General features: G+C 48.4%; 1 protein-coding gene across 1 annotated transcript in view; it reads right to left on the minus strand.

Moving 5' to 3' along the window:
- Positions 1–16,215, minus strand: part of COL27A1 (collagen, type XXVII, alpha 1) — a 399,797-nt gene that overhangs the window by 37,658 nt on the left and 345,924 nt on the right. The window contains exons 48-51 of the mRNA XM_015420171.1: positions 14,736–14,789; positions 12,394–12,447; positions 11,631–11,738; positions 7,682–7,789 (exon numbers count right to left, since the gene is read on the minus strand). Of these exons, the coding sequence (XP_015275657.1) occupies positions 7,682–7,789; positions 11,631–11,738; positions 12,394–12,447; positions 14,736–14,789 (324 nt within the window). The remainder of the gene's footprint in view (positions 1–7,681; positions 7,790–11,630; positions 11,739–12,393; positions 12,448–14,735; positions 14,790–16,215) is intronic.

The following is a 16,215-nucleotide window of genomic DNA, read 5'->3' on the forward strand; positions in this document are numbered from 1 at the left end:
ATCAAACCCAGTTCTCCCTGATTAGAGTCTGCGCACTTCACCACTACACCAAACTGGAGGATGGCTGGTCAGGAATGACAGAATGTGATGCAGGAACGTCCGAAAAAGCAACTAAGCCACCCTGAGCCTTCGGGGTAGGGCGGGATATAAATCTAAATCTAAATAAATAAATAAATAAACTCGAAAACGCTGCTATCTGGAATTCAGTGGTTACCAGCTTAATGTGTGGCCAACAGAGGACAAGCAAAATGGCGACCCTCGACTCTTTGCGGTCCCTGAACTTTCCCTGGTCCGCTTTGTAAGATGTCACTGCCAGAATAAATCCTGACCTTTAGAACTGCAAGTCGGAAAATATAAATTGCTGGACACTTTTTTTTTTTTTTTTTAAGTGTTACTGAATTTTATTGCAAAGGCACTTGTATTTTATTGCGAAGGCACTGCACAAAGCCAGAGCAAGAGCAAGTCAGACGGGTGGGTCTGCTCACCGCTTAGCCCACTGCAACCAACCAGCCCCCCTCGCTAGGTAGGCTGCAGCACAGGCTGAAGGACACAAGGGCTTCCTCAATCCTCTGCATATCAATGGCTCAGGGTTAATTCCAATCAAAAGGGACTTTCCCCCCAATAAACAAAGATTCCTATCAGCCAATGTGGATTCGAATGACCAAGATTAATTTAGTAAAAATGGGACTCTCGACTGAGGGTTTATTGGCGCAAAACAACACACAGGCGAGAAGTATAATTAAACAAAGGGTTTGTGATCTAGAGCACCAAGGGGATTTAATTGAGCTCCCTCCTTTCTGGTCCAAAATGACTCCAGATACGTAATAAAAATGGCTAAATATCTGACATCTGGATGTGCCACCCTATACAAGAGCTTTTACCCTGGCTTGCTGTGCAGCTATTCCCTCTAAGGTCCTAGAGGGAAAATATAGAAAGATACCATATGAAGACAGGTGCTGTCCATGTTCCTTGGGAGAAGTGCAATCAATGCCCCATATGTTCTTCCTTGTCATCAAGTCTATAGGGATAAGCTTACCTCTCCCCCCCCCCTCTTAGATAGGCCAGCACTTGATGCAGATAGTGCTGATGTAGAGACTTCTGACACAGGAAAATCAGCAAAACTCCAGACAAATAGCTACATTCTGCTTACAACTGGTAAAATTCCACAATAAAAACCCTCAATCACCTTTTGCATGACTTATAATAAGTTTAGTTTTAGACTTTTGTATAATTATTGTGATATAACGGACTGTTAAACTTTTCTATTTTTTAATATTTTAATGGTTTTAAGGTTATATGTCTAAATATATGTTTTTGGAACTGAAAGCTAACTTACTTGTATTTAACGAATATGTATTATTTTGATAAATGGTCTTTGACCGTAAATAAACATCATTCATTCGTTCAATCCTCATTCTCAACATGCAAGAAGTTACTGAGGTAGCAGAGAAAGAGAGTGTTGGGGTTTTGCTATGGGACACCTGCTTCCTTGACAGTAGAAAAGAGCAAGAGTCCAGTAGCTCCTTAAAGACTAACAAAATCTGTGGCAGAGTATAGAGAGCCAGTTTGGTGTAGTGGTTAGGAGCGCAGACTCTAATCTGGGATTCCCCACTCCTCCTCCACATGCAGCTGCTGGTAAGACCTTGGGTCAGTCACAAATTCTTACAGAGCTGTTCTCTCAAGAGCAGTCCTCAAAAGGGCTCTCTCAGCCCCCCACATACCTCACAAGGTGCCTGTTGTGGGGAGGGGAAGGGAAAGGAATTGTAAGACACTCTGAGACTCCGAGTGAAGGGCAGGGTATAAATCCAATCTCCTTTTCCTCCTCCTCTCGTGAGTCACTGCTCACTTCAGAATTTTGCCACAAACTGTGTTAGTCGTTAAGGTGCTTCTGGACTCTTGCTCTTTTCGACTGCCACAGACAGACTAACTCAGCTACCCATCTTGATCTACTTCCCTGGCAGAGTTAGGGATGCCGGCCCCCCGGTGGGACCGAGGGATCCCCTGGAATTACAGACATCACTTCCCCTGGAGAAAAATGGATGCTTTGGAGGATAGACTGATTGGCATTGTTCCCCATTGAGGTCCCTGTCCTCCCCGGGCTCCACCCCTAAATCTCCAGGAGTTTCCCAACCTGGAGCTAGAAGGGACCTGGCAACCCGAGGCAGAGTGGATGTGACGATCACATACTGAAGCTTCCTCTAAGGTGTCTGGATAAGACAATATAGCAATCTGAAGATTTACGTGGTGTGTCTGGCCCCCTAAGAAGCCAGCTCCCTTACTCTCTTTCTGCGGAACAGATCAAGGTAGAGATGGGCTCGCTCCTTTTCTTCCCTCCCCATTTTGAGTATGTCAGCCAAGAGAGGGGAGCCTCCAATTCCTTGGGTGGATCAGTATTATGCATGGGGGGGGGCTTCCAGAGAGTGGGTTGCCTGAGGACCCCTGGTGAGCAGGGGCGGATGAAGGCTCACTGGTGCCCCCCCCTCCTCTCCACACTGACCCAGTCCATTTTGGTTGTTGACCCGTCTGACCTGATATACAATGCCGGTTGCAGCAATACAAAAATCTATTCATAGGATAACACAATATACTGAACAAACTAAGCTTTTCACCCTTTTCCCAATTTTGTGGTGCCCCTCTTGGCCCTGGTGCCCTAAGCACATGCTTAGTCTGCTTAATGGTTATTCTGCCCCTGCTGGTGAGTCTGTAGCAGAGGCGAGACATGAAGCAGGGAGCTTAAGGATCACAGCGCCACCTCTTAGCCAATCGAGCTGAGAGACTGAACTGAGAGACTGAGAGATCTAATGGAGAGGACAGAAACGTTACCTGAGCAACTCTCACTAACAGCAGTTCTTTAAAAGCTGGAATTGGGTGCTTTTTTAGTCTCCGTTTATCAACCTGCTGACCTTCTAGAAATCTTTATGTTAAGCTGACGTCTTTCTTTCTTTCTTTCTTTCTTTCTTTCTTTCTTTCTTTCTTTCTTTCTTTCTTTCTTTCTTTCTTTCTTTCTTTCTTTCTTTCTTTCTTTCTGTAATACTGCCTTCATTCCATTAGTGGATTGTTCTACATTGCAACTTTGCTTTGCAAAGCACCCCAGGCACCACTGGTAGAGAGTTGTGGCCCTAATTTTTTTAAAAAATAACCTCATTTACTAGAGGCAGGGACAGAAAAGAGCTACAGCTGGAGCGTAAGCGTGTGCCAAAAAACATTAAAGGCTCTTGTGCCATCCTTGACTGCCAAGCTGCTGTTCTACACACAATCTGTAGGGGGCAGCGACCGACAACAGAAGAGTTCTGCCTTAACCGAGAGATAATTGAATCCATACTTAGCCAGCCCCTGGAGTTGCCTGGCCTATTTGGAATCTCACTATTTCTCTACAGAGTTCAAAAACAAACAAACAAACAAACTCACAGAGCCTATTTATTACTGAGTCTGCACTTGGACTGCACACTTTCAAACTACCAACATTCAGGACACGACCTCTCCAAACTCTGGATATCTTAACGGGAGGAGGGAAAGGGATAGAATGCATTGGGATAGGGGCAGCTCTCCTTCTCCCCAGGGCCCTCCGTGCCAACTTCCCGAAATTAACAGAGGACATTTTTTTAAATAACCCACATGTTTTTATTGGAAGATATGCAAACTTGCTTTTTATTAACATAAATTGAGACTGCCAAAAATAAAAACAAAAGGGGTAAAAATAGATATTGATAATGATATTTAACTTTAGATGGGGAGGGAGGAGAGAGAGAGAGAGAGAGAGATGGAAAGAAATCAAGAAAGTGGAAAGAAAGCAAATATGGTTGAACCACAGAATTGGACCCCCTGGTCCAATGTTCTTGAAAAATGGTGGGTATCTTAGGGAGAGGCTCCAGCAGCTACCATACGAGTTTGGAGCCTCTCCCTCAAACCCCCTCCTCTCCAGCCCCCAGAATATACCCTATGTTTTCACCACGGACTTCAATATCCCATAGGATATAAAGGGGCCGAAATTGACATTCGGTTGGCCAAAAGACTCCTGAATCCGCTAGTACTGCCGAAATTGACATGCAGGAGTATTTCTGCTGGCCGAAATTGATTCTGTCCGATTTGGCGGAATCTGAATCGGGCCGATTTTTATTTTTTTTGCACACCCCTAGCTTTTAATGTTTTTTTTTAAAAAAATTATGTTTTATTTTGCAAGCTGCTGCAGGCAGGCTCCCCGGAGGCATAGAAATTTGCTAAATATTTATTTATTTATATAAACCATTTCTATACCACCTTTCCACCTAAATAAGCCCCTGAGGTGGTGGACATCAAACATTAAAACATTTAAAATAAAGTACAAATAAGAAATTCAATAAAAACATATAAAAAGTCGTAACGTCAAAAAACCAAACAAACTCAGGGAGGAATCCAATAAAGTTACTGGGGATTATGCCAAGCAGAACAAAAAAGTCCTCACCCGCTGGTAGAGGGAGACAGATGAATCTCCCTGGGGAGGGATTTCCAAAGTTTTGGTGCCTTGGCCAAGAAGGCCCTTTCTGGGGTTGTCACTCATCCAGTCTCGTATTTCCTGACAAGATAAGCTTGAAAGCATCGTAACAAGGCCTGGGAGAACCTTAAGGGAGTGGGGAATCAAGCAACATGAGAGAGCCAGCGTGATATAGTGGTTAGCGCACTGGACTAGGACCTGGGGAGAACCAGGGTCAGATCCCCACTCTGCCACAGAAGCATGCTGGGTGACCTTTGGCTAGTCACACACTCTCAGCTTAATCTACCTCACAGGGTTGTGGTGAGGATAAAATGGAGGTGACGAGAATTATAGACACCATCTTGAGTCCCCAGTGGGCAGAAAAGTGGGTTATAAATGAGGTAAATAAATAAATGTTTTCATCCAGAGATGGGGGTCATCCCTACTTTCCAGAAATCGGAATCAGAATGGTATGCTCTATGGATAATAATCTCCTGGCAATCCCTGGGCCAAAAAGCCTTTACTTAGTCTCAGCCCGAGTCAGAGCTTTCTTGGCCCTTCCAGCTCTTCCAGGTGAGATTCCAGGCCCTGTGGAATCTGAGGCACTTCTGCAGTGCCTGCAACACAGAAAGGTTTCACCAGGCCCACGGCTGAGGCAACAAGGTTCCATCTGAATCGGCCTCCCCTAGCCCAGCCCACCTCGTCATTGTACTGGGCCCTGTCCATCGACACACAGGCTGTACAATCTCACTTGGATCATTTATGCTACCTGTGACTAATACCGCCATCTGTGCAGAGGAGGGTGGGCTATAAGTCCAATGAAATAAATAAATAAAAAACTAGGGCATTTGGGGAGAAAAAAAAACAACCAACAGAAAATGCCTCTGCTTTAGGGCTGTTCGATTACACATTTCCCCCCCCTTCCTTTTAATTTCACACATGCTGAGGAAAACTGTTTTTATCTCGCCTATTACCATAAACAATTATCACTTGTTACCTCCATGCCACTTTAATCCCATTTTTACATCCTAGGGCGTTCTTTATGCAACTGATGCAAAGATAAAGGTAAAGGTTTCCCTCGCTCGAAAGCCAGGCGAATCCGACTCCAGGGTTGCGGTGCTCATCTCCGTTTCCAAGCCAAGGAGCCAGCGCTGTCCGAAGACGTTTCCGTGGTCATGTGGCCAGCATGACTAAACACCAAGGCGCACGGAACGCTGTTACCTTCCCACTGAAGTGGTACCTATTTATCTACTTGCAATTTCTTGCTTTCGAACTGCTAGGTTGGCAGGAGCTGGAACTAGAGACTGCAAGCAACCTTCAGCAGGCTCTGAAGAGGCAATGTGGAAATATCCTAAATAAAATGCAATGGCCAAGTTTCTATCAAACGCTGCTCTATAAATTGGAAGCCACAACCCAGAATATACTTGGTCTGCAGAGACCCCAAGGGAGTTGCTGCCGAGTGACTCTCCGTACGGTTGCTGATGTCGTTGTTCTACATCAAGCTGATCGGCTACCTGGCAGACCTGTCCCCCCACATGCACATCTAACTGGAAACAAAATCAGAGAGAACAAAGGCTAACAGCAGCCAGTGTGCGAAAAGGCCCAGCAGTGGTCGTTCTTGGAGCTGGGGGGGAAAACACCCAGCTCACTAAGCAGCAAAGTGGGGGTGCTTAATCAGGGCAGCCGGAAATCTAGCTGCCCAATTCTGCAAGAAGCAGATACTTACTGCCGTTGTGTCAGCAGGACTTCAGAAGCCGGCCATACTTAAAGAGTATGTTTGGTGTAGTGGTTAAGTGGTTAAGACTCTAATCCGGGAGAACCGGGTTTGATTCCCCACTCTTCCACTTGCACCTGGCTGGATGACCTTGGGCAAGCCGTAGTTCTGATAAGAGCTGTTCTTGAAAAAGAGCAGTTTCTGTCAAGAGCTCCCTCAGCCCCACCTACCTCACAGCGTGTCTGTTGTGGGGAGGGGAAGGGAAAGGAGATTGTAAGCCGCTCTGAGACACCTTTGGGTAGTGAAGGGCGGGGTATAAATCCAATCTCTTCTTCTTCTTCTCTTCTAAAGCTCTCTGGAATTATCATAATACACTGGCATCTCGTGAAGCCAAGAAAAAGCATGAGTGACGACATCCAGCAGCCCTCTGCAATTCCGCTGATGCTCAGAGTTAGTGTGGTTTAACCAGGGGTCATCTCGTAGAAGAAGAGGTGCAGGAGCTCATTAGCATAACATATTTGCATATGCCACACCCCCTGACATCACCGGAAGTGTGTCAGAAGGCAACACCCACTGCTCAGGCTCCACTGGACTTTTTTGGATTGCTAGCTATTGGGGGGGGGGAGGTGCAGATCTGTCCTCGCAAAGGAGGGAGAGCTTGTACCTGAATAAAACTTGGTCTGGCTCCTGCCGCAATAAATTAGATTGATTGACTTGGTCCTAAAGGAGCCCCGGGGGGGCTCTGCTTCTTGCTCTGACTGAGGGCTGCTGGGAGCAGGGGGTGGGGCGTGTTGCATGTGCCCGCCCCCCGGGCTCTTTACTGCTGGAGCTCTGCTCCTGTGCGCTCCTGCAGGAAATGACCCCTGGGTTTAACAATGAGAGGGTCAGACTAGGACTGAGCACACCTGGCTTTGAATCTCCACTCAGCCACAGAGCTCAGAGTGGCTTTGGCCAATCATTCTGTCAGCCTAACCCACCTCGCAGGGCTGCTGTGAGGATAAAAGCAAGGAGAACCAGAGTTGCCTCTCTGAGCTCCTTGGAGAAAGGGCGGGATAAAAATTAGGGCAGGTGGGAAAAAACAAAGGAACTCTAACAGTGCAGTCTTGAGAACATCGAGCATGCTTCTGTAGGATTCCAAGGAGACCTGTTTAGGGCGGCCCCGTAAATTACTCAACAGGGTTAGTATTTATTAAAATCATGTATATCATTAATGCTTCTTAAATTGTCTGGACTGAATGTGAGGTATGGACTGTTCATAATGAATTGGAGCAAAACAATCAGAATGTGAAGCTTTCACAATAACTGTGTGTGTGTGTGTGTTTGTGTTTTCTCTTGTGATTTGGACCACGGCTCTGCCTGCTGCGCTTCCAATTAAGCCATCTTTCCAAAAACAACACAGGCTACGATTCAAGCACATCCAACGGAGATGCCCTTGCGTGCTCAGCAGGGACTCTGGTCCCATTCCAGATCCTGGTACTTGACAAGGCTTGCATTATAGCATGGCGGGGGGGACTGACCTTGAATCCTGGGGGGCCCTGAGCTCCCGGGAGACCAAGCACACCCGGTGTCCCTCTCTTCCCAGACATTCCTGGCGTGCCTTCTTCCCCGTCATCGCCTTGTTCTCCCTAATGGCAAAGAGAGAAAGAGGGAAAACATTTCATTCAGTTATTAGGGTTCCCCCCCCATCCTTTTACAGTAACACATGACCGTAATCTGCCCAAAGGTGCCCTGAAATGTGAGAGTGCCCAGCAATGCTCCCTCTAAGCTGTGGAGTCTTGTGAGCAAAAATTCTACTTTGTGAGCTACTGGCATTAAAGTTGTGAGCCAGCGGTTTGGCTGCTGCATAAATGAGTTTGCTCTGGAGCCCTCCTTCCTGAGCTACGACAAAAAGGTGTGAGCCAGAGGCAAAAAACTGTGAGCTAGCTCACACTAACTCAGCTTAGAGGGAACACTGGTACCCAGTCATGCCTGCAAATGGACCCTTCTACCTCTGATGAATGCCTGATTCGAGCTGTACATCTTCTTCCAGTGTGGTACCTGATTCCCCTACTCCATAGAATTCTGCAGGCTGATCCTAACAGCAAGGCAGAATGGATTGTTTTGCTTAGCACAAAAGCAAAGGACACATTTTTTTTTTCATTTCTTGCACTGGATTTCTTGCTAAGTTCCCTTTCAAACTGCTGGCCTTATAGTCCACATTTAGGAAAATCAAAGAGGCCATAGAAGTCTAAGGGTGGATCTGGGCCGGATCTTTGCACAAATTCCCGTTCTGAGAAGGGAAGCATTCCGGCTCCTGGAAAAGGAGACATGGTCAGGTTGCAGAATAGTAGACAGAAGCTCCTAAAGTGACTGGAATGACTTTACTATATCTAAGTATGAACTGAAAACAGCTCCTGGGCTGGAAAGGCAGAAGAGAGAATCACAGAATAACAGACTTGGAAGGGACCTCTAGGGTCATCAACCCGCTGCACAATGCAGGAAATTTACAAATACCTCCCCCCCCACACACACCCACAGTGACCCCTGTTCCATGCCCAGAAGATGACAAAAAATCTCCAGGATCCCTGGCCAAACTGGCCTAGAGAAAAATCGCTTCCTTAACCCCCAAAGTGGTGATCAGCATTTCCCTGGGCGTGTAAGAAAGGGCCACGAGAACTAAGCACTGCGGCAACCCTTCCTGCCCTCCCTTCTCGTGATCTGCCTAAGTTCACAGAATCAGCACTGCTGTCAGATGGCCATCTAGCCTCTGTTTGAAAACCCCCAAAGAAGGAGAGCCCATCACCTCCCGAGGAAGCCTGTTCCACTGAGCAACCGCTCCAACTGTCAGGAAGTCCTTCCTAATGTTTAGCTGAAAACTCTTTGGATTTAATTTCAACCTGTTGGTTCTGGTCCAGCCTTCTGGGGCAACAGAAAACAACTCTGCACCAGTGTTCCCTCTAAGCTGAGTTAGTGTGAGCTAGCTCACAGTTTTTTAGCCTCCGGCTCACACATTTTGTCTTAGCTCAGGAAGGATGGCTCCGGAGCAAACTAATTGATGCAGCAGCCAAATCGCTCACTTACAGCTTTAATGCCACTAGCTCACAAAATTGAATTTTTGCTCACAAGACTCCACAGCTTAGAGGGAACATTGCTCTGCACCATCCTGAGAAAAGGAACTTATCTCAGGAGACCCCTGACTACAGCCCCCATGCAGAGGAGCAGAATGACACAGCCTGAAAGCTGACACTGGTGGACCAAACGAACCCCCTCTTGCCTCTTCCAAGAACAGGAAGTCACAGTAAGAACTCCTGTATGCCTCAAAAGAGAGAAGAGGATATTCCATATCTTTTGTGATATGACTGAGTAGGAATCCTTCTGGTCAGGCATTCTGGTGGACAGAGAGAAACGCAGCAGCAAAATCCTTTGCAGCATCCTCTTTGGCATCAAGAGGATTTATCCATTTTATAGAGGTGAGCAAGCAACGATGCTCACATAGCAACACCCCACATATCTCATCCCTAGAAGCCCATTTCCCAAATGCCACAGAAGTGGCTGGAAATGAGCTTGGACACTCTGCAGGAGTACTTATCTAGCCCCCCCCCCCCCCCAGGTCGTGGAGCAAAGTACCATCACATCACAGTTGACTTATGGAATCTACTTGTGGGGTTTTCAAGGCAAAAGACATTCAGAGGTGGGGTTGCCATGGCCTGCCTCTGCATAGCAACCCTGGACTTCTTTGGTAGCCTCCCATCCAAGTGCTAACCAGGGTTGACTCTGCTTCGCTTCCAAGATCTGATGAGATCAGCCTGGGCCATCTAAGTCAGCTCCCCTGTAAACCGTTTCAATAATGACCTTCAGGCATCTAGAAAGTCTGGATTTTGATACTTTTGAGCTCAATGGGTGTGTTCAAACAGGCTGTTTCGGCCCGCCTCAGAAACTGATTTTATCTGCATGATCACACGGTCAACATCTGCCTCCCGTCCCCAGCCGTCGCTTTCCGGCTCAAAACTGCTTTAACCCAGAGTATTTTGATACCAGGTCCCCAAGTGGTGTTTTCCTGATTCTCCGGTTCCAGCCGCATTTTCCCCCTGTGTGATCGCGCCTCCGATGTCGAGCCACTTCTGGTCTAAACCCCCTCCCCACTTGAAAGCTGCCCGAGGCTTCCGCTTTTTGCCCACCATTTAAAAAAATGTGTTGGCGGTGTGCGCATAGGCGGAGGTCCGCCACAGGGTTATTAAAAACAATGTTTAAATGGTGCCTAGTTTTAGCCTTTTTAGGAGCTGCGGTGGCTCAAGTGGTTAAGACGCTGAACTGCAGGCTGTGGAAGGTCAGTAGTTCAGCAGTTCGAGACCCGAGTGCCACGAGACGGAGTGAGCTCCCGTCTCTGGCCCCAGCTCCTGCCAATCTAGCAGTTCGAAAGCAAGAAATTGCAAGTAGATGAATAGGTACCACTTTGGTGGGAAGGTAACATTTCCGTGCGCCTTGGTGTTTAGCCATGCCGGCCACATGACCACGGAAACGTCTTCGGACAGCGCTGGCTCTTCGGCTCAGACTCGACTGGCTTTCGAGCAAGGGAACCTTTACCTTTTTAGTTTTAGCCTTTAGACGAGTTCGGGATCTCAGGGAGGCCATTTTCGGCGGGAAACATTTAAAGGGAAATGTTCCTTTAAAGTTTAAAGGGAAGTGTTACAGCAGTCGGGTTGAAGAGGAAATCGCTGTTCTACAGATGGCTGCCTGTGCGCATGCCCAAACTGAGAGAGAGAGAAAAACAACACCGGCACGTGTGGGTGGAGGGGAGCAATGTGGCTGCGCAGCAATCTGGAGCAAGGAGGTGAGTGTGATCGCGATTCTCCAGGTTAAAAAAAACCATGCTGGAGCAGTTTAACCCGCTCCCAGCACGCCGTCTGACCGCACCCACTGAGGTGTCCACAAAACCACAAGCAAGGCTTCAGACTTCCAAATCTCAGGCTGCTCCAACCAGCAACTCCTCCTTCACCAATAGGTGAGGCAATCCTGAAGGGTATGAAATGCCCTCCTACTTGCACCAGAGAATAACAAGACAAGCCAAAATTGCCTTAACAGGGAAATGTACTCCATGATGCATTGGGTGACTATTTCTGAGCATATGCAGTATGCTTCCCGGACACTGCTGAAGAATTGCAAGTCAAGCTCCATGTCCTTATGAATGTGGTGTGGTAGAGCACTATTTCTAGGCAGGTTGAGAGTCTTGGCATTTCTCCCTTTTACGAAGTTAGCATTGAATGCACTGAGATCTTCCCTGAAGATTGCGCTTCTGGTGAACGGCGACCTCCTTTTCCCCAGCTCTTGAAACACAGTTATGTTGTTGCTGGAAAAATATCACTCTCCCCTCCCACCAACTAACTGGGCTGTGTGAGTAGAACTGGCACCAACTGGACAGTACCGATGAAGTCAATAATGATAACTCCCCCTCCCAACCAGGCTGACACTACAAACTTCCATGCTTACCTTTAGCCCAGCGCTACCATCTCTCCCAGGCACCCCATCAGCTCCAAGGGGACCCTCTTGGCCTTGCCTTCCAACCACTCCTCGGGGACCTGGTAACCCAACAAGACCCTGAGGACAAAAAGGTGCTCGTGTGACTGAGGAGCTTGAACACAAGAGACACAAAAACAGGCTTAAGCACGTCCACACTGGGTGGCCAGCCACACATGTGGCAGCTTCCCAAGTAGGCCACAGCAGGGCAAAAATAGCCCCATTGGGATTACATTTGCACTGTCTGGCCAGGCCTAATATTGAGTAGCACCAGATCTGCCCAGTAAAGCCCAAGAGGGTCCTTCCCCCCCTGCAGAGAATATTTTTTAAAAATATGCGCATGTGTGTGCGAGTGTATGTGCACCTGGAAGTCATGGCGACCTCTGGTGACTGACCCCTACTGGGGGCCTGGAGGATATTCAGAGAGGTGGCTGAGTAAAGCCTGCCCCTGCCCTCCCGACTGCTGGTATTCCAAGGAGGTCTCCCATCCAAGGACTTGCCAGAGTCGACCCTGCTTAGCTGCAGAGATCTGACCAGATCGGGTTTGCCTGGCCTGCCCAGGTCAGGGCTCTGCAGAGAATATTTGATGGCTAAAACCAAAAAGGGGCACAGGGTGCTGCAGATTAAACTCGGCCCCCCAACTGACTGCTGGCCACACAGTCCCACCAAGGTCAATGCCACTGAATTGAGTCATGAAGAAATTAAAGGAAAAGGCAACAATGCATTTGTTACCTACCGGTGTGCCTCTGCTGCCTGAGGCGCCCCGCAGCCCTGGCTTTCCTTTCTGACCCTTCAAAGGAAAAGGAAAAGAGATCACGACGGCTCCGGGAACTGCCAACACGGCAGTGCCACGCTGAAGTGAGGGACGAGGAATGTTCCAAGGTCCTCAAGCCTAACCGTGCAATTAAAAGTAGGATCTTCCTTTCACCCATCGACACGCCCCCTTCCTTACTGCCAGATGCAGGACTGGGATGGGCAAGTTCCCCTTTCAGTGGGCCCCCTTAATTCTCTCACTGGGTCCCTAACCTCCCTTGGGTGAGAAAAAAGCAAAGTGGAAATGGCTGAGCTGTTGGGACTGTGGGCAACTGTCCACTCTCCGGGGGAGGGGGGGGAGTCCTGCGGATACCTGAACTCTCTGCCCTCTGAAGCCAAACCTGCTCCCTCCCCTATAATCCCAGATTGATCTACACCCAGACCACAGGTTTCCACAGGGAGAGCGAGCACGCGTTGTGCCACAACAGGGCGGTTCCGAAGTGAGAGCAAGCAAAGATTAACCTGGACATGACCGAAAGCCGTGATAACCGGGGCTCTTTTTGTAGAAAAAGCCCAGCAGGAACTCATTAGCATAATAAGCCACACCCAACAGCAGGAACTCATTAGCATATTAGGCCACACCCAGAACAGCAAATTGGCACATTAGGCCACACCCCCATGTTACCAGAAGTGTGGTCATCCAGCCACACCCACCTTTTGCTTCTTATTCTGTTTACCTTGTTTGTTGTCAAAACCCAGGGCCTTTTTTGAAGCAGGAACTCCTTTGCATGTTAGGCCACACACCCCTAACGTAGCCAATCCTAATGAGTTTCTGCTGTTGGGTGTGGCCTATTATGCTAATGAGTTCCTGCTGGGCATGGCCAACTCAGGAGCCAGCCAGAACTCCGTTCCTGTGCGTTCCTGCCCAAAAATAGCCCTGGTGATAACCATCTCCCACTCCCCCGACCAAAACTTAAAGCAACCACAGGATCGGAGAGGGAGTAGAGGCTAGAAAGGCTTGGGGAAGCAGAGCTGGGAGAGGGGCTTTAATCCCCCCCCCAAAGCTGGTTTCCCTCACCTCTCCTTCCTAAGGCTTTGGCCTTTGGTGGTTTAGAAACAAGTCTGAACAAAATACACCCAGACGAGAAGAGACCACACGAATTGCCCTCGTCCCTCGCTGATGTCCGTGGTGATTCTGGCTGCCGTGGTCAGGGAGGCGGCACAGCAGGTGACACGGACTGGGCTGGAGGCGCTTGTGACGGCTCCTGTTGAACGGCTGGTGCGATGCAAGTCAGAGACACCCACGGAGGGGAACCTGATGGAAGTTGCCATCTGCCTCCATTGCCAAAGTCCCACACAGCTGCAGCTCTACCAAGCCTGATGAATTTGTTCCTTTCATCAGGGCTGGCTCCGGCTTTGGGGGAACCTGGAGCACGATGGCCTTCACTGCCCCTCTCCACATTACTTGCACAGCCCCCCTTGTGCACACACCACCTTCTGAGCAAGGTAGAAGGGTGCAACGCACGATTCCTTAAGCCCCATCACAGTGCCAGCCAAGCCGAAAGGAGCATGAGAGACTCGGGCTGTCCTCCATTCAGGGGCCTCAGAGGAGCCGGAAACACCTGATGGGAGCGAAGGGGCCCCGTCGGCAGAGGGCCTCGTCAGAAGGCCCCAATGCTGGTTCTTTGTGCCAGTCCTGGCTTTTCACCTCCGAAGGCACCCAACACTGTAAAGCTACCCAGAACTTCCTACAGCTTAGGAACGACACAAATGATTTGACCCACACTGAAGATCCCACAGCAGAAGACGTCTGGCAGGCTGGAATCTTTTCCACTGGCCAAGCCTTTGCCGGACAATTATCTGAATGCATTCGAAGCCGTTCCCAATGACAGGACACATCCAGGGCTATTTTTGGACAGGAACGCACAGGAACGGAGTTCCGGCTGGCTTCAGAGTTGGCCACACCCACTGCACCCAAGCCAAGGGAAGGCAGTTTAAACTGCCTCCCCTCCCCTCCAAAGGCTGGCTTGCCGTGGGGTGCCCGGGCAAGCCAAGGGACGGCATGGGGGTGAGGTCTAATATGCTAATGAGTTTCTGCTGTTGGGTGTGGGCTACTATGCTAATGAGTTCCTGCTAGGCTTTTTCTACCAAAAAAGCCCTGGACACATCTATAACCTTATCAGAAACTAGGTTTGTTTGTTTTTTTAAAAAAAGATCATGGGACAGGTCGTTTTAAACCACCCTAAATTTTTATGTTTAGGAGTCTCAAAGATTTACCAGTGGCTGCGGCAACCAAGAGGGTCCGGTCAACTGTCCCTTGCCTACCTGCTGGCCTTTGGATCCTTTTGGCCCCGGTCGGCCTGCTGGTCCCGGATGTCCCTAAGAGAAGAGAAGAAGCAGAGACCGTCTGCCTGAATGCCCTGCTGGCGGATGTCTTTCACACAGGACAAAGGATACTTCATTGTGCCTCTGAGAGCACCAGCTGCATGGAACTGCTTTAATGAGAGAGCCCAAGCAGGAGATGAAAGAGCACTGAGAGAATCCCAGATGGATTCTGTAGCCCCACAATGTAGACATGAAAAGCCCCCGTGTTAAATGTTGGTTTCTCCCTTTTGTAAGCCACACTGTTACAGAAATTTTTTTTTAGAATGCATAAAGGAACAAAGTAAGAATACGGGGGGGAAATGGGCAAAAACCCTCCCTCGTGCTGGAGAACATGTTAAAAGAAAAAGAGAGTTTCTTTGTACTTCCCAAATTGTAGAGGGAGCTTTTCAAGGTGACAACACAACTCCTTTCTTTGCTCAGGAGAGGCAACTGGATCACGGGCCCAGATCTGGGCTCTAGTTTAATAGCTCCTAACTCAGCCGGGATATAAAAAGGAGACTGGAATCAGGTGCTGCAGTTCCCACGGCTACCGGTGTGACCTCGCTAGGCTGCATCTTTGTATAAAGCTATTTTGCATGGAACACTTGGTTTGCTCTGGAACGTCAGTTTTTGCTTAAAGAAACCAAGTTTCTAACCCTTGGCATAAAGGTTTGGAAGTACAGAGTACCCCTTGTGGAAGGTTCAGAAACCAAAACCTTACATTCAGTTTAACACGGCTAAAAGTGTCAACTGATGTGTTTGAGGGACATGACCAAAATTAAACCTAAGACTGTGAAACTGAGTTAAAGGCATCTTCATCCCAGTTGATGTGTCCATTTCCCTCCCCTACTTCTGCTGAATGTTAGCTTGTGTGAGCTCTTTGGGACTTATCTTCATACGCTTTTTCTGGACCAAACTGTACAGGGTGTGGTGAGATATGAGGGTAGCTCCAGCCAGCATTTCTTGAAATAAATGACAGCCATGTGTGGCTCTCACTCAGGCCCAGAGTGCAGAGGAGGAAGAGGATTATCCTTCCCACACGGTGCAGTTTCACTGATCAAATCAGACACCCTCACCAGCTGTGACTGATCTTTTAGAAAGCGAGTGCCTTGCCTTTCCAGACAGAGACTAGCTCAAGGTGGCTCACAAAATATTTTTTTTAAAAAATACAATAAAATGTGTGGCACTTGTATGACAGGCATGACTCCTCCCCCATCAGAAGCATGAGAAGTAATTTCTCCAGAGTATTTGTGAGTGCTGATATCTTGCTGTCTGTGTGTGTCCAGCGGCATGTAGCCACGATTTTGTGGCTTGTGGGGTAAATTGGTTTCTGGCGGGGCTGAAGTTCCCAGTGCAGGAAGAAAAGCCATCGAGCCAATAGAAAGCTGTTACCACGATAGATCTCTGAACTGCAAGCTGTTGAGATGACAGTTCTCAGCTG

The sequence above is a fragment of the Gekko japonicus genome, unplaced genomic scaffold (genome assembly GCF_001447785.1).
Source record: "Gekko japonicus isolate JY-2015 unplaced genomic scaffold, Gekko_japonicus_V1.1 scaffold102, whole genome shotgun sequence".
Taxonomy (NCBI): Eukaryota; Metazoa; Chordata; class Lepidosauria; order Squamata; family Gekkonidae; genus Gekko; species Gekko japonicus.